Below are 24,741 nucleotides of genomic sequence, written 5' to 3'. Positions count from 1 at the left end.
CCAAATTGCAGGCTGTTGAGAGTGGTTTCTGTGGTTGGTGATCTGGACCATGCACAGGGTTTTCATCATCTTCCTCTATCAGTGGTTTAGGGTACACTGAATGAATAATAACTGAGTTTTACAGTTGGGTTTTCTATAAGGAATTATGTGTGCAGGTTTTAGATGGTCCAGATACTTTATATTAAAAAAGAAGAGTTTGCAAAAGTAAATACATGACTAAGATTAAGCATAGATTACAGGAAGGTGTATGAGTGTTTATCAACTCTGTAAGTATAGATGTCAGCTCCGTGAGGCCATTTTTACATTGTGAATCTGATGGAGTTGATGTCACTCAATTGTATACAGTTTCAGTAAAGACGCTTTATATTGACTTTCATTTTCTTTAACCATTTTAACCATGCACTATTGCACACTCCCAGCTCTCACCAGGGCAGGCCAGTGCTGCTCACAGGTGGGTTTCCAACAGTTTGTAGAATAGAAAGGTACCCAGACTAGGAAAACAGGACTGTTCAAAAATGCTCCGCGGTGCCCCTTCACAAATAGAACTGTAATCCCAAAAATATGAGATGGTCAATAAGATCACTTGAGTCTACCACCGAAACATTGAATTTTGTTTTAATATTGCCTGGGATGTTGATATTTATTTTTCTCTAAACACTGTGATGAATTTTCATGATTTAGTCTGCGAGAATTTGACCTTGAAATAATAGTGAGCTCTATAACCTTTTTAAAAACTATTTTCCTGTTTGTCTACCCCTAGCGAGAGAACCGTGGAGCTACAATGACAATTAAAAAAAACAGGGATGAGCGCCATGTCAGCTCCTACAGCTGTGGAATAGAAAGAGGCGCTTCTTGCGACTCAAGAGTCCGTTTTGGGCTCGGTACCCAGCATGTTTGAGGGCAGCGGGTTGCAGCAGGGCTCCCCAGCGATGGGGGCAGCGGGGTTGGCCCCTGCTGCTCCCGGGGGAGGAGGTGAAACGGAGAGCTCTGGTGCCGCTGTGGGATCAGATCGTATTGCCGTAAAGAAGGAGCACCTCCGCTCTGCTCCACGGCCAAAGAAACTGGAGAAACTCGGAATATATTCATCTTGTAAGGTACACTCATCAAGATATGATAATATTATAGTACTGCATAGAGAAATACAGAAATGCTATTTTTATCAATGGAATGGCCCGGGCTTTTAAAACTTGGCGAATGCGCCAGAAATAATGAATTATTCATAATAATAACACTTGTAAATAAAACGGAAAGATACTGAAATAATCATATTAATAATGTGGGTTTTGCTTTTTACTATAAAAAGTAACAAGTAGACATTATTTGTCGTTTGAAGGAGAAATATGCATCGTTAATATTATTATCTGTTAATAGTTTTATACTAGTGAGAAACATCCTCCTTTTGCATTTCGTGTATTTAACTCAGTGTCGTTGTTTCTATCATTATCTTTTTCGGGTTGTCGTGGAATGTGTAATTGAATGTGTTATTTTAGCATTGTTTTCCCACTTCAAGGCGCTTTTTGACAAGGTGACAGCAGCTGTGGGCGGAGTTTGTTTTTGTATCTTTCACTCATGGCACGCTGCAGCTGGAGTACCGAGTGTTCATGCGTATTGTCAGCCTGTTTCGAGTAGTATTTTTTTTCACTTCACACGTTTATGTTTTACTTTGGAGGCGTTTTTCAGTATAAGATCTTTTTAAGATGTTTTCTTTCTTTCAGATGTGTGTCTCTTTTTATTAGTGCAATGGTACTTATGTTTTCATAGCCAGGGCATCAAAAATGTAGCAATGCATGCTTGTTTAAGGGATATAGAAATATACCTTATTGAATGCTGTGGACCTTGTGTCCGTAAATTACAAAGTGCAAAGAGGTCAGTACATTTAGGTAAAATTGTTATATCAGACGGAAGAAAAAGAAACAATCCTATTTCATTTGTGATTCGACTAACCCATTATTTTATTCAAAAAACCGAGGGCATTTGGTGAACATGATATGTCTGTTACGCATATGAAAAAAGTCTAGGACTTGACAGCGGTCTGGGTCTTAAGATACTGATGACTTATCCACGTGACACAGGGTACATTTTCATGGAATCATCTTCCATTCCACTAGGCAAAAACAGTTTCATACGATTACTTTTTGGGACTAACTTTGATTTTTAATTAGAGATACAAAATGACTTAATTCTGAAGAGGCCACACCTTTCGTTTTTTTTTAATATTTTGCTGATCTGCACAATCATAACAGTCTTTTCCACTAGAGAAGATCGTCAGCCAGTGGAAGCAGTTGTATCTCATTACTGTGTTGGAATTGTAAATGCATGCAAAGTCTGGTGAAAAAAGAAATGATGCTAAACATGTTTCTGTTATTGCAGGCTGAAGAATCCTGTAAGTGTAACGGGTGAAAAAGCCCAACCCCCCCCTCCTACTCCTTTACAGCAGACCTCAATTAGCCTGAGCGAACCCTGTCGCAGCTGCAGCCATTCGTTGGGTAAATATCTATATAGAAGCCGTTATTAACTTAACTGGTACTGTGCGATCTGTGATCACAAGGCTAGTCATGTTGACAACACACTGAAAATTATATTTTGTCAGGCCTAAGACCCAAGGGTTGTTTGGACTTGTTTAGTTTCCTTACAAGTGCAGTCACTTCTCATAACCTTAATCTTTTTTCTCATATTTTTCAGCTGATCATGTTTCTCATTTAGAAAACGTGTCGGAAGAAGAAATTAACCGACTGTTGGGGATAGCGCTGGATGTGGAGTATCTGTTCACCTGTGTGCACAAGGAAGAGGATGCAGACACTAAACAAGTTTACTTCTACCTGTTCAAAGTATGTAGGACTGTCCTGGTTCTAGATTATGTTACTACAGGGCTGCAGGAATGGTGTCATGCTGTAAGAGTGGCAGGTCACTGTATGTTCCCTTCTTCTTTTTGTAGCTTTTGAGAAAATGTATATTGCAGATGGGTAAACCTGTGGTGGAAGGAGCCTTAGAAAACCCTCCTTTTGAAAAGCCAAGCATTGAGCAGGTATGCAGAGAATGTTATTACAATTTTAGGAATATTCATTTGTATCGTTCTTTTACACCTACAGTATTACATACCCAAATACTTGTAAGGAAGAATGTCAAAGCTGACTGCACAGTACTGTTACAATACCAATGCAATATGGTGTTTGCGTCTTGAAATTCAAATGTAACCAATTGATTATTTTGTTTAGGGTGTTAATAACTTTGTGCAGCATAAATTCAGCCATCTTCCGTCTAAGGAAAGGCAGACAATTGTTGAACTGGCAAAGATGTTTCTAAATCAGATCAACTACTGGCAGCTAGAGACTCCATCTCAGAGAAGACTTCAGTCACCCAACGACGACGCTGCAGGATACAAAGTGAATTACACCAGGTAGTAAACTGAACCCTACTGTTAACATTGCTGTAGACGGGGGAATTAAGTGGTTTAAACTGCACTTTGCTTCAGTGTTACTATTAAGACAATTACTAAAAGTATCATTTAGTAAACTTGCTGACAACTGTTTGTAATAATGGACAGGGTTGCACAACTTCTTTTTGATCCATCTGCTAAGGTTCCCACTTTTTTGTTTTTTTGTAACCATTGTCCAACATTTGGGATTTGAGCAGTACTTTACGTTTATAGTGAGCAGTACATAAGATAGCTTGCCAGAAAGAAACTCAAATTAAATTACTTGTGATTTCACAGTTGCACATGTGCTTCTGGTCTTATACAGAAAAGCGAATATCAATACATTACAACAATGTTAAGCGCTGAGCAACTGCCAATTTTCCTTTCATTAATAATACTACCATACTGCAAAATGATGCCGATCAGCAGAACTAACAATAAACACGACTGTCAAATACAATTTTGACCAAAACAATTGCTAGATTTATTTATTTTTTATTTTTTTATTAGCTTATTTTTTGTGTGTGTATTATTTATGTGTCAGTCTTTATATCATTATACATTGTAGTATTTCTATGTTTTTTCTAATGTGTTGCAGGTGGCTGTGCTACTGTAATGTCCCCCAGTTTTGTGACAGCCTACCTTTCCATGAGACCACCCAGGTTTTTGGGAGAACACTACTTCGATCGGTATTTACAGTCTTGAGAAGGCAGTTACTGGAACAGGCCAGGCAAGAGAAAGACAAGCTCTCACCAGAAAAACGAACACTGATCCTCACACACTCCCCAAAGTAAGTAGTAAGTGGTCTCAGACAGCTCCCCCAGCTCAATGGGAAAACACAAACAGAATGCAAAGCAATCCTATTAACATTGTATTTAGAAATTTAACAGGAATAATTACTCTCTGAGACGTGTCTATTTGAAGACACAATTCAGTGTTTCTGTTGTTGCGGTAAGAAAAGGATGTAATTTTAGAGAAATAGACAGTCACCTGCTCTTAGTGGTGACTTTAGGGTTATATTTGAAAGTGATTCCAGAACAGGTGTTTACACATTGAAATATAAATCTTCATGATTACTCAAAAGGGCTCATGTAACTTGCACGCTATCAATCTGTCATACTTTTTATACACATTTAAATATCTAATATTTTACTCTGACTATTACTCCTGAATGGCAGTAAGTAGTCTAATCTGAGTCGCATTATTAATTGCAGCTTTCATTCGTTCGGTCATTCAGTCATCTATTCAAGCAATCATTTACTGTTCTATATAACCACTTCAGTATTGTGCACAACAGGTCAAATATACAATAACAGACCACACTTGGTCAAGGTGACAAAACTCAAAACAAGTTTTATTGTCTGAGTTTTTCAAAAAAGAAACACGTTAGAAAAGAGAATTAGAACAAACATCGTGCTGCTTGCTTGTACTGTATACATGGGAAAGCTAAACCAGTTGGGTACATGCCTCATCTCTTTCTGCCTTTAGATTCCTGTCTATGTTAGAAGAGGAAGTTTACAGTCACAATTCTCCAATTTGGGATGAAGAGTTTATGGCATCATCTTCTAGGGGTGGTCAGTTAGGGATACAGGCAGGTAACTGACATTGTTCACGTTTAAACAGTACACTTCGATAGACACTCACCAAATATAATAATAATAATAATAATAATAATAATAATAATAATAATAATAATAATAATAATAAACAACTTCAGAGAAAAACAACACAGATTCACTTATCATTTGTAACAACACAGTATGAAGGTTACAACTTGACAACAGTTTCAGACAAAATACGATCAATTTTAGATGATGTATTAGTTTTATTGTGAGCTTTGTTTGTTTCCATTTTTACAGATTGATTTTTGTTATGTGTTTAATTCAGCATAGTGTTTTGTGTATGTTGTTTTTCTTCCAGTGTAGTTGAATATCTTTTTCTCAATTTAATGTAGTGATCAGTCCTCCTCCTGTGGCCAGGCCTTTTTCTTACATTGCTAGCCAAGCAACTCTCGACCCAGCAAATGGTGGAAGCCTCAGCCCGTCTTGCAAAGTCTCCTCTGTCCTTGAAATAAGTCTAGGTAACTTCACAGTACATCAGACTCACACATCTGGTACATTTTAAATATGAAAAGCACTAACAAACATATTTAATGTTCTTTTTGTTCTTTTTATTTTTTTTTGTAGGTGAAAAACGTAAATCTGCTGAACCCTTCATTCACAAAGAGACAAAAAGACCCTGTGTTGTGGGAGATATTCCAATGGAATTAATTAACGAAGTGATGTCAACAATCACAGATCCAGCTGCAATGCTGGAACCAGAGGTGGGTATGAAGTAAATAGGAGATACCGTTCAAAAGCTGTTTTATTAAGGGCCCCCAGAAAATTAACAATTTGGATTTAATTGCATTTACCTGAATCAAATTTGAAACAAAGTTATACAAAAATAATGACTGGCTCTGTGGAACACAGGTCTCACCCTGAACTTTCTGATTTTTAAGGTGTTTCAAGCTGAAGTTAGGCTAAGCTATGGGAGCTTAGGGGTATTCACTATTGCTAAGGTGGGTGGAGCCACATTGGTTTGAATTATGTCCCTGGTGACATATGACAGACTTATATTATATAGTATTATTCACACCTATTGTTATTTTTTTGTTAGTAATTTAATAAAACGTGAATAGCTAAAAAGGCATATTTTGGTGGGCTATAATTGCAATAAGAGTTAATAGGATCTTGATCAGAATAATGTGATACCTTGACACATGAAACTTCAGAAACGTGTCTACTGTTTAAGCCACTTATTTGAAGTGGTTTTATGAAATAATTACAGAAGTCTTACCCTTGTAGTTTTTATTAAAAAAATATGTCTGGTACCATAGTAGGTTAAAAAAAAAACTGTTTGAATGGCTTCCTTTAATGGCTTCAATAATAGAAATATGTACGTGTGCCGCAGTAATGAATGTAGGCTTGTGTTCTTCACTAGCTGAACAAACCCAAGTGGCACGTTTGTAGATGTAACCAACCCCATTGAAGTTGTAATCATTCCACTCATCTGAGGCTGGATGCTACCCTTCTGCTGTGTAATTGCTGTGTTTGTGTCTCCTTGATAAAGACCAGTTTTCTGTCTGCACACTCAGCCAGAGATGAAGCTGCCAGACTGGAAGAGCGACGGGGGGTGATTGAATTTCATGTTGTGGGAAACTCCCTAACCCAGAAGCCAAATAAAACCATCATGATCTGGCTGGTCGGTCTGCAGAATGTGTTTTCACATCAGCTTCCAAGAATGCCCAAGGAGTATATTACATGACTCGTGTTTGACCTGTAGGTTTCATTTACTGCTCTCTGTGCATTTCATAGAAGGCCATTGGTGGGGGAGGTGGGGTGTGACATCATAATGAGAGGGATCGATTATGACCAAAGGAACTTTTGTTTTCCTTGATTCAATGAAATATAACAAGCAGACATGTAATAGTATTACAGCCACAGCAGTCTGAGCTTTACAACAGAAGTGTACTACAAAAAAACAGTTCATGCTTGTAGAGTTTAATTGTATCCCCCCCCCCCCCTCCCCCACTGGGTGTGTTTTATAGTCCATGTTATAAGTGTGTAGGTATGTTATATAACTTTAAACAATACTGCAATAAAAACGGGAGGACAAGTTTGCCACAGGTAAGCTGTACCCAAAACATAATGTGGTATTCAGTTGAAAGTGACAGCGATTCTAAAGATGGTGTCCTAGCTGTCAGCATTGATTACATCTCCTTTCACAGGAAGCACCAAACCCTTGCACTGGTCAAAGATGGCCGTGTGATTGGAGGGATCTGTTTCAGAATGTTTTCTTCACAAGGCTTCACTGAAATTGTTTTCTGTGCCGTCACCTCAAATGAACAAGTTAAAGTAAGATCTGTTAATCAGTCCAGGATGTTGAGTTATATGCTGTACTTGCGAGTTTTCAATTCAGTAGCATTACGCAATTGCAAGTGATTTACAGAAGTCCTCATTTTAGTATTAGAATAATGGCTCCATGCTGTCTGTGGTGACTCTAAAGGCAGCTCAGATGTATTCCGTTACCAGCTTGTAAAGATGGTACTAGAAATTCAGAAATTAGAAACTGCTTAATCAATTACTATAACATTTCTTATTGACATAAAATTACACCACAAAGTAGGGAAGTGTTATTCAGAAAATCTCAGTTTCCCATTAAAATCTAACCCATTTTTCATTAAGGGCTATGGAACTCATCTGATGAATCACTTGAAGGAATACCACATGAAACATAGTATTCTGAACTTTCTAACATATGCAGATGAATACGCCATTGGATACTTCAAAAAACAAGTATGTCTTTGTTTTACAATGATAAGCATCAATGAAATACAGAATAAATCTGAATACATTCTTTTTTTTACCATATATTGTAAGTGAGTCTGCTACTCTGCTAGCAAAATGTAATAATGTAAGTACTATTAATTATTGAACTTGGTGACATTTACTTGTATTACTGTTGGTATATATCAACTGCCCACAGCCACCCGGGCTGATGGTGAAGAAAGACTTGAGTGCGCCCTGTTGTAACAAATGAAAGGCTAATGGAAAGTAACACAGCAGTGTTCATCCTCTGGGTATCTACTGCAGCTCTCAATAATAGTTTGTCAGTCCAATAACTTTATTTAATCATTAGACCAACTGAATCGTTTCTATTTATTTTTATTTATTTATTTTAATGAAGTGCTGAGGCAAATGTCTAATTGTGTGAGATCTGATGTCAACTAATGTTACTTTTTAAATTGTCGTTCATATTTCTAAATAAGAAAAATACAAACTTTATGCTGTTGATTAATGATTAAATAATATTGCTATGATAAATTAGTTTTGGCACTGCGTTCTTCCTGAGTTTCAGGTAACTGTATTTAACTGGGGGGCTTTTAAACGTTTAAATTTAACTGTGGTTATTAGTCTCTTGCTGATATTGAATGATCTCTCATTCAAACAACGCATCTCTGCTCCGAAATTTGTATTGTATTACTGCAATAAGAATAAAATAAAACATTGTTGCATTTTATTCTGGATTCATCCCTCCCCCCCTCTCCCCCACACTTACTCTCCCCTCTATATCTAACCCATGATGAAAATAAACTGCATTGATATTTTGTTTAGTTCCGTTTCTATAGTGTTATCAGAAAGTATTTAAGTTATTTAAATAAACATTGCAACGGGTGGCTTGGTGGTGGTGCGCTTTTGTGCTCAAAGGCAACAAAAATAATTCACTCTATTTGTATTATATTGTATCCGCTAAATATCTTTCTTCGCCCGGGTGGCTGTGAGCAGTTGATCAACCAGGGCAGATGCCGAAATGACATAAAATTTGAAGCTAATTCGGCATCTGCCTGCTGCAGCTCGCAACGGTCCATAACATATATATATTATTTATTTATTTATTTATTTATTTATTTATTTATTTCAGGGATTCTCCAAGGACATCAAAGTACCAAAAGCAAAATATGTTGGTTATATCAAGGATTATGAAGGTGCCACATTAATGGGTTGTGAACTGAATCCAAGAATCCCATACACAGAATTTTCCATCATCATAAAGAAACAAAAAGAGGTACCATCAATAAAATGCAATGATGGAATGCAAACTGCCCACTTTACGTTTGTCAATGACATGGCATATACACATGTAAGCCATTGATTTGATTGAAGTTGATGATGCGTGCACGGTTCACAGGAGCTTTTGTATCAAGACTGCACAGGTTACTCCTATTATTCATGGAACAGCATACCAGTGATGACTGTCTTACTGGTAGTACTAATAGTAAACTTGGTAATTAAATACAACACATTTCTCATTCTATGGCTGATGACTCTATGGAGTGGACCATGCTGGAGAGCAAAGTGCTGTAATAAGTTTATTAATTTTACTACAAACAAATAGGAGTAGTCTATCAGCAGCAAATTGAGAATGTTTGGTCAATAAATGAAAACTTTGTCCTCTCGTTCTACTTTAATTGCTGGGATTTGACCAAATGTGGCTTTGGTAAAGGATTGAGGGTGAAATCCAAATTAACCCCCACTTCACACCTGCAATCACATATTGATCCTGTGATATGCAACAACCTCTCCCCATAACTGGCAAGAGCACATAACGCTGCCTCCTGCTGGCCTGCTACAATACTGCTGCAACACATACAGTTGATGCACCAGAACAATCAAACCATGTTGTAAAAAAAAAAAATTACTTGCTCTGCATGACCTATGAAATAGAGGGGAAGTCTGTACACTACACGATCAAATCGTATGACAATACAAAAAATTATTGGACATTCCAAATTGGGGAAAAAAATCGGCGGTAAAATAATTAGGCACACTAAATTAAAAATAAATAAACTCAAACACAAATTTAAAGCTGCATTTTCAAATGGCAGTATGTGAGGAATTCATAGTTATTGTAGTAAGTGCCACCATTTCTTAGCTATGCCGATCCACTAAAAATCAGTTGTTCTTCACAGATTATTAAAAAGATGATTGAAAGGAAGCAAGCACAGATTCGAAAAGTATATCCTGGACTTTCCTGTTTTAAGGAAGGTGTGCGTCAGATCCCTATTGAGAGCATTCCTGGAATAACTATGTATGCTATTAGGAATCAACCTATACATGTGTAAAATATTCTGTTTGTTGCATAGTGATAACACACATTTTGCATTCTGCTATGCACAATGCAGTGCACATTGCATGACGATTGTTCAGATGGTTCGACGGGTCTGACTGAAATTCACTGCTCATATATTTTGCATTTCAGTTGATTTATTTGATGTACCTTATGGTTAACCGGTATATAACATTACAGTACCTCAACACGCAGATATTGATGTTATGCAGTTTCTTTGTCTGATGATAAATGGTTCTGTTGTAAACCTAATGGGTTTTTTCCTTTCTGCCCACAGGTGAAACTGGTTGGAAACCTGTTGGAAAAGGGTATGTTTGCTTGATATGCTTTTTCTTTTTTGTAAGATGAGAAGTGGATTAAACATAGTGGTTTCCTTTAAGCGTGCAACTTTCATACTGGGATCTTCTAAGCCGTGGAGCAGCTTTCTAGCATCCTAGAGTATACTCGGATTCTGAAGATTAAACATTGGAGAAGTGGGGGGCTGGTTTAAAAGAACAACAAACAATCATTATATTTAGTTTATGTTATTAAAATTTGAAATTTCAGGAAGGAGCCTAAGGACCCTGATCAACTTTACAGCGCCATAAAAAATATCATGCACCAAGTGAAGGTGAGTGAATAACTGGACAGTGATTAAACTCTGCATTTTCTAATGGTGTAGTTCACAGAACTCTTACGATTCATTTTTACAGAGCCATCAGAATGCATGGCCGTTCATGGAACCAGTCAAAAAAACAGAGGCTCCTGGGTATTATCAAGTGATACGCTTCCCCATGGGTACGTACATGTTGTCTTCTGATAAGATTACCTTCAACTGGCACACTATATTGGCAGTTTATGGATTAGTATAGTTGATGTAGTATAAAGCAATATACTGTATCAACAAACACACTTGCAACACAAAAACAATTGTTACACACTTCTCGTGCTTGTGAAAAAGCAACTGGATTCTTGATCCATAGGATTTCCCGGCGCCTTAGTCCCCCCTCAACCTATCCTACCCTATCTCTCAACCAAATTTTTGGAAGGTAAATCATATAATAAATGAAATATTTTATGTTTGGAGAGTCAGGTTGCTTTATATTGCTGTAGCAAGGCGGTCAATAAGGAACACAGTATTATCATTTATTTGCATTAGTGCAGTATCAGTACAGTTTTATACATTTTTGGATATTGTTTTTGGTTTCTGTCAACTAGGAAAGGGAGGGCAAAAGAGATTGAGAAAGGAAGATTTATAGAAAACAAGTATGAAAACTATAACAGTGGGAGGAGACTGAACGCAGTAGCTAACTACATCGAGAGTAGCAGCTTCACAGGACTAGAATATTATTATTATTATTATTATTATTAAAGGCAGAACTAAATGGCTGTGAAATTTAAGTATAAATAATCATTCTACTGATTGATGGATTTTATTCCGGTGCAAAATAAGGAAAACCATATGTACAGTATTTATTGAAAGTACTCATGACTTCAAGGAAATATTGCATTTTACTCACATAGAGGCAGATGTAAGTGTTGCGCCTGTCGCAATTGCAAACGAGTCGTAAGTCTAGGGTGAAATGTACTAAACAAGTGCAATGCTATTTGCGACTTTTTAGGGAATGCTTTGCGGCAGTTTTACTTTGCGGTTCAAGCTAAGATGAATATGTATAGATCGCCATAAATCATTGAAAAAAAAAATCCCCTATGGCAAACTTAATGGTAAAATATTAAGATAGGTGATTAACGGACCTTTTATTTATTAATTACTGTAACTCCTCTCATTTAAACTTCCTAAAACTTTTAAATACACAAGAGTCTGTAAAATGACACACAGTCCATTTAAAATCAGTTTTGGAAATGAATGACCAAAAAATCTACCTGAAGAAATGTACAAAAATGAATTTACGGTAACAGTAAAGTTTGTCGTCTTTAAATGTCTACATTTCTATGCCATTATTTCTCTTGGTTTCCTGTCATGTTTGTATGTTTTCGACCAGGTTTATATTTCCAGAATGAAGTTCATACAGTGATAGTGCAGGGTCTTAAATTGTCTACTTATACTGGCCTTGCTACATTACTTTAGCATGGTCTAGATTCATACACACCAGCAGAACACACTGCTCATATGGACGTTCTTTAAAAAAAGAAAAAAAAAAACACTGGAAGGCCACACTAAAGAAACACTACTCAAGAATACAAGCTAACTAAAGGATAAGAACCTACGATTGTGAATGTTTGGTGAAAGCATGAAGGTACTTCAGGGTGATGTGAGGTACAGTTCAGACATCAGGCCTCACAATGCTCCCAGTCATACAATCACACCATAGTCATGATACCGAGTGCTTAAGTGGACACTTACGTTTTCTTCATTTTGTTTCTATGCAGATCTGAAAACAACGAGTGAGCGTCTTAAAAATCGGTACTATTCGTCAAAGAAGCTGTTCATGGCTGACATGCAACGGATCTTCACGAACTGTAGAGAGTACAATCCTCCAGAGAGCGAATACTACAAGTGTGCAAACATACTCGAGAATTTTTTTTATACTAAAATAAAAGAAGCTGGTTTATTTGAAAAATGAAAAAAAAAAAAGTATATATGCGCCTCAGGCAAAAATAATCACTGGCACAAGAACATTATTTTTATTTATTTAAAAATGTTTTACTCAGGTCAATATTTCTGTAAAACAGGACTTTAACTGAAATACCAATGTGAAAAATGATAAAGCCAGATTAAAACAAGGACTACAATGCTCAATATATATTTATTTTTAGAATCCAAATTTCTCAAATGTTCAGTTTTGGAGAAATGGTCCTGAAAGACACTTTCTTACACTTCGGTATGTCTATGTCTACATGGATATTTTGCATATAAAACAACATCCCTTAGATGCTTACTGATTTGGCATACATATGCAATATATTGGTACGTCTGTAAAAGCATACCAGGCAAATACACAGAATCCCCCACACCCAAAATATATATTTTACAAAAAATGTATTCCATGTAAGATGGGACCCCAAAGGGATAAAACCCTGCATTTAATTTATTCTACAGTACTTATGCAAAACCTATAAATTAACAGTAGATAAGAGCATTTTGTAAATGTGATGTATATAACTACAGTAGTACAAGCCCAATGCATGCTTATTGGTTGTAAAAACTTTTCTAACGTAATTTAATCATATAGAAACTGTTGATGAATGTGTGATGTTATTTCAAGGATAAGTATGTTAAAGTTGTGGAAGAGGTCTTCAATGTATTACTGTGCATGTTACTGTCTGCCTAACCATATGTATTATACAGACATTTGTCTTGATCAAAAGATGTGCAATAATGAGTAGTTTTATAGTTTTGTAATAATTGTGTATAATTGTGTAACAATTTTTTTTTTTTGGTTCCTGGGTAGTAAGTGTTATTTCCTAATTGCTTATGTCTCAAAAGTATAGAAAATGGCTATTATTCCCCACAAACTTTGCTTTTGTGACCAGGACAGTGATATTTTGAAATTTAAACTTGGAGTAACTTCTAGAACTTTCTAGAACTTTCCAGTAATATAAATAGTAGTATAAATACTAGGCCTTAAGCCCACCAGTTCAGTTTAGTTCCAGCTGCCTAAGTGGATACATATCTGCATTTTTCTGAGATGGCATCAAGGTCATAGGAGACTTCAAAATGGTGGCATTCCTGATGGGTCTCCAAGGCGGTTTTACCAAGTTTCCCTGCTATCTTTGCCTTTGGGACAGCAGGGACACAAAGGCACACTACCACAGGCAGGACTGGCCACAGCGGACCGAGTTCTCTGTGGGGAGGAACAACGTCAAGTGGGAGCCACTGGTGGACCCCCGGAAGGTGCTGATGCCACCACTGCACATCAAATTGGGCCTTATGAAACAATTTGTCAGAGCTCTAGATAAGGAGTCGGCAGCCTTCAAGTACCTCCAAGACTTCTTCCCTAAGCTGTCTGAGGCAAAGGTCAAAGCCGGTGTCTTCGTCGGACCACAGATAAAGAAGATCCTGGAGTGCAATGAATTCCCCAAGAAGCTCACTAGTAAAGAGAAAGCGGCTTGGAACAGCTTTGTCGCAGTGGTTCGGGGCTTCCTGGGCAATCACAAGGCCGAAAACTATGTGGAGCTGGTTGAGACTCTGGCGAAGACCTACGGCACAATGGGCTGTAGGATGTCCCTCAAAGGCCATATCCTTGATGCTCATCTTGATAAATTCAAGGAGAACATGGGAGCGTACTCGGAGGAGCAAGGCGAGCGCTTCCACCAGGATATACTGGACTTTGAACGCCGCTACCAAGGACAGTATAACGAGAACATGATGGGAGACTACATTTGGGGGCTGATTCGTGAAAGTGATTTACAGTATAATCGTAAATCTCGAAAAACTACTCACTTCTAAATCTTTTGTAGTCATTTGTGTATTACTTTAGTACAAATACATGTTAATTTGGATTCATATGTTGTTTTTTTCTGACTTTATGTGAACGAAAAGACACAAATTCACCTGTTTTCTCATTGGAAATAGGTAAATTTCAAAATATCATTGTCCTGGTCACAAAAGCAAAGTTTGTGGGGAATAATAGCCATTTTCCATACTTTTGAGGCATAAGCAATTAGGAAATAACACTTACTACCCAGGAACAAAAATTGTGTTACACAGTGTTCTGCATTTATACACTGGTGTATACTTCACAGCTCCGAAATTGTGGAAAGGGCGGGGGATATATTGCCAAATTGAATCTATAAAATGATTCACCAAAAGAAGCCAATATGCCAACATTCCCTTATGCCAATTAATTATGTACAGAATAAAAAGCAATTCTTTGAAATAGCTTTCAAAAAATAAAAAATAAAGAACAAACATTAAGGACGGCAGCCAACAAATGATTCGTTATATTTCACAAACTTCTCTGTTTTTATGGATTTCCTCTTACATTCTTGTTTGAAGACTGGCGAATGTAAAAATTCAGTATCAGTGAACTTGTCCCCTCTGCGCAGTTTCCTAGAAAACAAAATAAATATAGTTAAAGTTAGGATTAGTAAGTGGTCCTGTAAAAATAGACATCAGGAAAGTCAAACTTCCAGTGTTGGCACTTCAATTCATTTTCATTCCTGCGAAGCATGAAACCCCTAAACCCTAATTGAAAAAAATTACCAAGATATCTGGTCGCAACATTTACAATCGACACCTGACTTCCTTGCTCAGTAATGTTTACCTTTTTACCAATATCAGTATTGAATACCTCTTCCACACCCAGTCAGGCACATCAAAATCCAGCTGGTCGTTAACAGAGAATAGATTAAGAACCAAAGTAGGCCCAAAACATCTTGGGGTTTTGTGTATTCTTTAAAATGAACCACTAAAACAAAAGGCCCCTGATCTTGTTGATGCCATTTAATCCTTGGATGGTAAACCTGTCCTTTGAAGATACTTACGCATTTAGAGTGGGTTCCTTATAGGACACAGAAAGTGTGCATCTGCGCTTCCGAACAGGTGTTGCAGGCTTTTCAGTCTTGCTGTTTAGGAGAGTGCTGGATGTCTTCAATTCCTTCTCACGGGATGCAGAGGAAATATTTGTGACATCACAAAGGGCTTCACCTGCTGAAGAGAAGTTAATTGGAAAACAACATGGAACAAATACTTCAGTGCAAGTTTACAGTAGGATCTGGTCTCTGTGAAATCTTATGAGAATGCAGAAAGTGCAAAGCAAGGCAGCTTCAGTGTTACAATGCCAGTGCTTCCAAACTGACTTAGAGTGACAAGTGGTTAACATCCGAGACAGTCTTATCTATTATGACTGGCTCCCTACTCGAGTCTGACTGAATCAGCTAAGTGACAGGCTGCTGTCCTTTGTGTTTATAAAACTGGTAGCATGTCATGGATAACAGTTTTTTTGTTTTTTGTTTTTTAAACAAATGATTTTAATTCACATCACACTTCTGTGCAAAATAACTGTTCTCAAGCCATTGGTTTAAAATATGCAGCTTGCTGCTGCTCAGTGGCAAGACATCGTGGTGCTCTCTAGTGTGCCGAATTACAACGCCCCCTGTGCATAGCAAGCACATTTAGAAAGTCATGGAGGGAAGAATTGTATTTGAACATGAAAATGTCGTCACTGGAATGTTCAAGAGGTCATCAAAAGCAAGATACCGGTATCATGCGAATCATATGCAGCATGTATACCTTGTGATTATTCCATCATCGTGGGCATACCAAAAGCACCCCACACAATTAAATACTTCAGAAAACACTAGTTTACATTTAAATATGCAGCTTTTTATAAGTTACCTATTTTCAAATGTATAAACTCTACAACTATCAGAATTCGTACCTGGATATTCTTCAGTCTCCCCATTAAACACAGTTCCATATAAAGGTTTCTCCATTTTGTGGGCTACTTCCATATCTGCTGGTAGATGTGAAAAGTTCATATCATGGCAGCAGTCAGCTTTCATTTTGGGAGCTTGGGTTGCTGTAACCTTTAGCTTTTTATGTCCTTTATCGGTTATAGAAAGACATAGAAAATGTTTCAGTCTCTTTTGACATTATTTTGCAAGATTATTTTGTCTTGAGGTAAGGTTAATAACAATAATCACACTAATTGAATGTGATAATGTTTTTCTTGGAATGCAGTGTTGTGCAGGGTCATGCTTTTTTTATGTAAAACAAAGGTATTATAGGGCAATATTTCACCAAGAATAATACAGTTGTATTAACTACATTGTATGAATCTTGAGATCATTTACTGTGCTTTTGACATGTCACACAGAGAGACCAACACAAAAACGTACCAACAGCAGATACTGCTTCATTTGATCCAGCATCTACGTTTTCTTTTCCAGATCTCTGCCAGGACTGCACAATGGACCTCCTTTTTGACCTGGGTCTTCTGGGAGGAATTTCTGCTTTTTCTGTGAGGTGGCTTGAATCTTGCTTATTCTTCTTTCCCTTTCTATTGCCAGGTTCGTAGATGCTGCAATCCAAATCCTCTGATGAACTGCTCTCAGAGTCACTGCTATCTTCAGAAGCACAGCCAGGGTCAGCCTCATTCACCACAGTGTCTTCCTCTTCCTCCCTAGGATTGTTATTGGACCGGAAAGGGGTCATGTGAATGACCTCCTCACAATTAAAGTCATAGGCATCATTTGATCCAATTGATACATTTATTTGGTCATTGGGCAGATTCTTAGGTTTAGTTTGAGTTCTATCTCTGCTTTTAGATCTGGCTCTGGGTTGTTTAGTATCCCATGGCTTTTTCAATGGAACTCTGTCAGCTTTGTCTTTTCTGCCTCTTCCAGTCTTGGTCCCAGTATCCTGTTTTTTCTCAAATACAGAGACCTTACCTTGAGGCTCAGGTGTTGGCTCATTGGATAACAGTTCCAGATCAAAATCTTCCTGTAACATTGTCTCCTTGGCATCATTCTCTCTTTCTGGAGTTCCCATTTCATGGTTAATATCAACTTTTTCTTCTACACCAGCTTCTGAGGTTTCTCCTTCACAAGCTTTTCCACTTACAGGAGCAACTTTATGAAGTGTCTCATCTACACAGTCTCTAATGTCAGACACATCTCTTTGACAATCAAGTCCTCGTCGCCTGGATGTCACGTTTCTTAGCAGAAACGCACCCTTTACACCCCTATGGACATCATTATCATCAGAATGGACATCATTGGATATTTCTGTAAAATAAAAACACATTTATTTAAATTTCATTAGATCAATACTCACAAAATATTACTGGTCATCAACTTTCAGCCGTACAGTTTGTGTAAAATAGTTTTGAACAAAAATATAGTTCCAACAATAATTACCATTTCTAAAAAGAGTATCTATATTGTAAATACTGTCTTTAAATATGGGCTTTGCTTGATCTTACCTCTATTTGCAGGACAAGGATTTTGTAACCCCTCTGTGGGACTTTTTGGATCAGTGGAATCAGTTACAGGAACCCACCTGGGAAGACCCATAGAAAGTCAGATTCACCACATTGTTACAAGCATGTGGATTTCTTTATGGTTTTTAATAAAACAAACAAAAAAAACACATTAGTTTAAAATGATAAATCTAAACTTCTGCAGGTACCTACACAAATAACATGTGATAGGTAGTGAAGTTTGCTTTATGGTATAGTTACACATCTTTTGTATTCTAGATGTCATCAGCAAGCCAAAGCTATCAATCAATACGCACCAAGTAATTTTTCAAAGACTAGCGCACAGCATATCTAATTAAATAGTTCTTATATTGAAAAATACATCAAAATGGCCATAGATCGTCTTGTTACCAGTATATTAGATTTACTGATTCCCTGTCTTGTGAAGTTCTTTTGTTATATTAAAAGGTTGGCCTAAACTTAACGTTTGGTTTCGTCACAAATGTATTTCATTCACTGCTAAAGTACAAAAAAATACTTTTACAAACTCACCTAACCAGAGGATTTGATGAAGGAGAAATGTGCAAATCCCTGTCAGTTCGGGTTGTGTCCGGTTTAGGACCGCTCTAAAACAGTCAAAGGGTTATTTCTATTATTGAAATAGTTTACATTTACCGAATTATTTTCTTCCATAACAGTCTCACATCAAGACTCTACCACACAATGGATTTTTTTTTTTTAAATCATAACCCAAAAGGAAGAAAATCATACAGCATTTACTATCATTACGACCTGAAAAAACATTGATTTACTGACAACTCGTATACTCTCTGTAAAAAACAAAAACACAATTCGTTTTAACTGCTATAAATTAAGGTTACAAAAATGTAGATGCTGTGCGTATAATACCTGTACACTGTCCAGAGCTTCTTGTGCTTTGAGTTTTCTTTTCAACATCAATATGTGAAACATCATAGCATGCTGCTCCTTCTTCATATGCAGTATGAGATCTTGAGCTTGTCTTACTGTTTCTTTCTCTGCTTGCACAGCCAACGCCAATGCCTTATTGTTAGCCTGAACTTTCAGCATGAATGAAGAGGTATCTGGGGGAGAAATGTGTTAATATACAGGATAGTTCATTTGACATTTACCTATCAATTGATGTTCTACAGCCATATAAAACTGACAATTTGAATAAAAATTTTAAAAAAGCATTTGGGTATGGATTCAACCGTAGTCGCAGACAAAAGTATTGGCATCCTACAATTATATCATAATTCAAGGTAACAGATGAAACATTTAGTACATTTTAACCACTTTTTGATAACAAAAAGCAAAATACACAATTTCTAGTAATTTAACAGATAGACCTAATGTTTATATATATATATATATATATATATATATATATATATATATATATATATATATATATATATATATATATGTAATGTTTTCTTTCATTACAAAAGTGTTGGCCCCCCTGCTTTAGTATTTCATGTGTCCTCCTTTTGCTTTTATTACAGCTTTCAGATGTTTTTGATAATTCTTAACCAGTATGTTACATCTTATTCTTACTCTTATTACATCAATCTGGGCCCATTCTGCCTTGCATATTTTCTTCAGCTCAGACAGATTGGATACACAATGCCTGGCTACAGCTTTTTTTCAAATCAGTCCAAAGCATTTATAATGGATTGAGATCTAATGATTGCAAAAGCAATTCCAGAACTTTTATCTTTGTTTTCTTCAAGAATTTCAGAGTTGACTAAGCTGTATACTTTGGGTTGTTGTCATGTTGGAAGATCAACTGTCTGCCAATCAGCCTACTAGCAGATGGGATCACTTTACTTGTAGAATGTTTTGATACATGGCTGCATTCACTCGATCTTCAATCACATGAATGCTAAAACACCACCAAATCATGATCAAACCACCTCCATATTTAACTGTAGGTACAAGGTTTTCTTCTAAAGGCTTTCACTTTTTTTTTCTCTAAACACACTGTGGTCCATTTTTGGTGAAAGTTTTATTTCAGTCTTATTGGACCAAATCATTTTGTTATAGAACACTGCAGGTTTCTGTTGATAATTCTTGGCACTTTTTAAAATGGCGTGTTTTATGAATGTTCTTAGTGAGACCTACATGTATATATGTCTTCTGTGTTCAGATGTCTTTGTACAGTTATTTTGTGCATTATGCCTGATGCTTCAAAATCTTTCTTTAAGTCCTTGGCTGTTAATCTCCTACCTGCTGTGCTCTTAATTTCCTTTGGGCTTCCACTCTCAAGCATCTCAGTTGAATGTGTTCTGTGGTACTTCTTGATTATTGCTCCGATAGGTGGGTTTTTCTGAAACGTGAATCCAACTCCTTTGTCTTCACCATCATCTGCTGTGTTTCCAAAATGTTCTTCTCCAACACGTTTGAAATAATGACCTTTTTTCTGGCTATTGACTTTATAATGCAGCTTAGTTACTGTGTGACGTTTTTCAATCAATCAATATATATATATTTTATTAGTTCTACCTTTCACACATAACGCAAAGGTGTCAATACTTGTGTCATGAACAAATACTTGAAGTTACTTAAGTGCTTGCTTTTATTTATTTTTTTAACACATATTGTTTGTTAAACTACCAGAAACTGTACATTTTGGTCTTTGTCATTAATTCTAAGTACTTGGCTAATATTCACTAAATGATTGTATTGATCCACCAACTCACTAAAGTGTGCCCGAGCTGCCTCTCTCTCCTCGACCTCTCTGCTGCCTTTGACACTGTTGATCACTCTATTCTACTATCATCTCTCGCTGACCTGGGGATCTCTGGCACTGCTCTGGCCTGGTTCTCCTCCTACCTTTCCAACCGCACTTACCAGGTAACCTGGCGTGGAGCAACCTCCACACCTCACCCTCTCTTAACTGGAGTCCCCCAAAGGTCAGTCTTGGGTCCTCTCCTATTATCTCTCTACACCCGCTCCCTGGGCCCCCTCATCGCATCCTATGGTTTCTCATACCATTTCTATGCTGATGATGCTCAGATTTTCCTCTCTTTCCCCACCTCTGACTCCACCATCTCCTCCCGTATCTCTACCTGTCTGTCTGCTATTTCCTCCTGGATGCACTCGCATCACCTCAAACTCAACCTCTCTAAATCTGACCTCCTTTTCTTTCCCTCCTCCTCCCCCTCCTCTGATCTCTCTATCTCTGTTCCTCTGGAATCTACCACACTCTCTCCCTCTTCCTCCGCTAAGAACCTCGGAGTCACCCTGGACCCCTGCCTCTCTTATTCCCAGCACATCTCCACTCTGGCACGCACTTGCCGATTCTAAGAATCCGACCCTTCCTCACCAACTACGCTACCCAGCTCCTGGTCCAGGCCCTGGTACTCTCCCGCCTAGACTACTGCAAATCCCTCCTGGCTGGCCTCCCTGCGTCCACCACCCGTCCGCTCCAGCTCATCCAGAACTCTGCTGCCCGCCTGGTGTTCTCTCTGCCTCGCTTCGCCCACGCTACTCCACTACTCCGCTCACTCCACTGGCTCCCGATCACCGCTCACATCCAGTTCAAGACTCTTGTACTAGCCTACAGATGCCTTGACCAGACTGCACCCAGCTACCTCCAGACCCTCATCTCTCCCTACACCCCCACTCAACCTCTCCGCTCCGCCTGCACTAGAAGACTGGCTCTACCTCCGCTACGCTCCCCTGCCTCCAGAGCCCGCTCCTTCTCCACCATTGCTCTGCAGTGGTGGAATGACCTTCCTACAGATGTCAGGACTGCCCAGTCCCTGACCACATTCCGGTGCCTCCTTAAGACTCACCTCTTCAAACAGCACCTGTAGAACTCCTCTGTTTGTATCCTGGGACACTATCACCCTTCATTTAAATGTGCTTTATTTTGCTCTTATCTGCCCCCTATTTTACTGCATTTAATCCTGTACTTCAGAATACTGTAATCTGACAAGTGTTTAACCTGTAGTATTTTGTATTTAATCATATCCTGATGTAACTATCACTATCAGCTGTATTATTGAATTGTGGTTTGTCAAAAAGTTATTGTATTTCTTGCTCTTATTGTATTACTTGTATTGTAACACTTGAAATGTATTTGCTTACGACTGTAAGTCGCCCTGGATAAGGGCGTCTGCTAAGAAATAAATAATAATAAATAATAATAATGTTTTCTTGACTTCTCTTATATTAAGTGTATAATGCCAATACGCTTGTCTGCCACTGTAAATATATCCAAGGCCTAACAGTACTACACATCAGTCATTTAAAACTATCATGGAACTATGAATGCCATTGAATTATGAACTGCCTTTATTAAATGTCGTGAAATCAAGAAAATGCACCATCAGCAACAACAGCACTATTCAATTCAGATTACAGAGTCATAAAGACGAAATGACTATAGCAGTACAGAAAGGGGTCTTACTTGTGATCTGGGTTTTAAGCATGCATGTTAGAGCTGGTTTCCCTGTGGTAGCGCAGGCCAGTCGCTTGTTTCTTTTTTCTTTCATTTTCTCCTTGATGTCCGCCAGGCTCTCCTGGAAGGACTTCTTCTCCACCCTCTCTCGGACCATGGCTGCTTTACAGGCATTCAGTTAAAAAGATTTAGCAAATGGCTACATGACGAAATTCAACTACAGTTAATTTGAAACAATATATATATATACATTACAAAATTAAATGCTATTTTATTACACCACACAGCTAAACGCGATCACGCTGACTCGAGCAAAGTGTATTATTAGCTCACTGTACAGATGACAATTGATAGAAGTGAAATGTAAACAGAACGGACGATGCATATAAATAATTCCCTCCAACTACGTCCTCTAGAAATAGATTAACACAATTCAGAAGAAAATTGAACATTGGCTGAGCGAAGCCATCTTGACAATATAACAGTTAAGTGGAGGAAAAAGTCATTTGTATTAATTCCTACCTGTGAAATACTATTATTCGTCTCGTTTGTGATCAAGAGATCTTAATTATTCCTTCGATAATCCACGCTGTATTTTTCCGTCCAGTAACGTTTTAGAGACAACAGTAAAGCAGAACTACATTTGAACACGGTTTAAATTCGAATCCCGGGTTCTGTACGATGATTGGTTTACAGAGCGAGCATCTGACTATTCAACGACGTGCTTATTCTTTTCGTCACCATCAACGCCACGCCCAACCCTCTAGTGCCGTGGTAGCTACGAAAAAATCGCGGTGCGCGGTGGGATACAGGAAGACTAGAGACTTGGGGCTAGTGCATGAAATGTTTATAGCAAAATACAGAAAGTATGAGTTAATTAAAAACAAATACAGTTTTATTGTGCATGTGTGGCACGGGGGCAACTTCGTTTCTGTTGCAACAGTAAGGCTTGACTATGCCACCTCTTAAATTTACCAGGAGCAAGAGGAGCCCAGATGTACCAAAATACCAATTAAACCAATCAGTTTAATAGCAAAAGTTAACCTTTTGGGAGTAAGTTCCCCACTCAAATCCCTTCAATTAAATGAACACCAAGGAGGCAGGTATTAAGTACAAAAAATGATTTTATTAAATATTAAAAGAATTGACAAAAAGACAAGGATTGTTGTAGCCAGCCACTGGTAGTACCGCTTACGTCCACTACTACTAGGAAGAGAGGTCGTAAATCCTAGCAAGAAAAAACACACACACACACACACACATACACACACACACACACACACACACAAAACGAGCACTACAATGCTACAGATCAAATGGTCCATGCAGGCGTCCTTGACAGCAGTAGCGCCCGGGAATCCTACATTAAAAAAAAGAAACAAGTTAAAAACAAAAACCACACAATTAAAAAAAAAAAAAAGTGAAAAAACAAACCAAATCAGTCAGTCTCAGTGCATCAACATAATAAAACAAAACACAAATCAATACTATCTTACTCTAATCGTAAAGTAAATAAAAATCAAATCACACACTATGCGATCCCGGGAACGCAAAGTACTACGAAGGACCACCGGAAGCCAAAGTAAGTAGCAAAAGATATTGATTATTTGCGTGGATGTTAGATAGCAGTTAATATGATAATGTTATACTGCCAAGAAAAGGTACTACCTGCCCAGCATACACATAAAACGAGACAGAGAAAAAGGACACCGCTTCCCCAAGCCTCGTGGCTAACACAAACTCAAATCCTTCAGGAGCAACAAGTTCCAATAACTATAACAGTAATAATTGCCTCAAAACAACCGGGCGAACCAACACAGGGAAACCGTGTCCTTAAATATAAACCAATAATAAAACGAGAAATAAACAAAGTGATGCCCACACCAAAAACCAATCACAATAGAAAAGAAACGGTAGTTGACACTAAAAACCTACAAAAGAATTAGCATCAACCACTTGATATCAACAAAATATCAATTTAAAACAAACCATTACCTCCAGACGGACGCGGCTATATAAGGCACAACATTCCACGCCTGTCTTGTTCAGTAACTAAGACAAATATACAATTATATATATATATATACATACAATTATATATATATATATATATATATATATATATATATACACACACACAAAATATTCACAAGCCTAAACTCCCACTAAAAAGCAAAATTAACATAACCGCTCCAAGTAGTAGTAACAATATGGGAAACACACGTCTAATCACGGCTGGAAGAAAGAAAGAAAGCCAAACAAAACACAGACCCAAAAGAAAAGCTTGTCCACACAGCTGCAGGGAGTGGTTTTTATTTAGTCCAAGGTTGTTCATTGACTAGCTGTAATTATCACTCAATGAC

The 24,741-nt window shown here is 37.6% G+C and overlaps 1 protein-coding gene and 1 pseudogene across 7 annotated transcripts; one reads left to right on the top strand and one right to left on the bottom strand.

Annotated features, from left to right (window-relative positions):
• Nucleotides 1–778: 778 nt before the first annotated feature.
• Nucleotides 779–12,878, top strand: LOC117435688 (histone acetyltransferase KAT2B-like; annotated as a pseudogene).
• A 141-nt stretch (nucleotides 12,879–13,019) lies between these two features.
• Nucleotides 13,020–24,439, bottom strand: LOC117435248 (shugoshin 1-like). 7 transcript variants are annotated; one of them, XM_059010656.1, is made up of 9 exons: nucleotides 24,374–24,439; nucleotides 22,388–22,540; nucleotides 18,859–19,052; nucleotides 18,502–18,575; nucleotides 17,953–18,029; nucleotides 16,868–17,755; nucleotides 16,408–16,572; nucleotides 15,512–15,677; nucleotides 13,020–15,077 (listed from the first exon to the last, which is right to left on the bottom strand). In XM_059010656.1, the coding sequence occupies exons 2-9, from the start codon at nucleotides 22,533–22,535 to the stop codon at nucleotides 14,939–14,941; spliced, it is 1,851 nt and encodes a 616-aa protein (XP_058866639.1). In that variant the 5' UTR covers nucleotides 22,536–22,540; nucleotides 24,374–24,439; the 3' UTR covers nucleotides 13,020–14,938. The 7 variants fall into 7 exon arrangements, with proteins under 7 accessions (XP_058866639.1, XP_058866635.1, XP_033914153.2 ...); XM_059010652.1 differs by having other exon boundaries at nucleotides 22,388–22,537; XM_034058262.3 differs by lacking the exon at nucleotides 24,374–24,439 and adding an exon at nucleotides 22,901–23,354.
• Nucleotides 24,440–24,741: the final 302 nt, after the last annotated feature.

This window comes from Acipenser ruthenus, chromosome 3 (assembly GCF_902713425.1).
Source record: "Acipenser ruthenus chromosome 3, fAciRut3.2 maternal haplotype, whole genome shotgun sequence".
NCBI classification, from domain to species: Eukaryota; Metazoa; Chordata; class Actinopteri; order Acipenseriformes; family Acipenseridae; genus Acipenser; species Acipenser ruthenus.
Note: the sequence above shows the minus strand (reverse complement) of the source record. Positions and strands in the feature narration are given on the sequence as shown.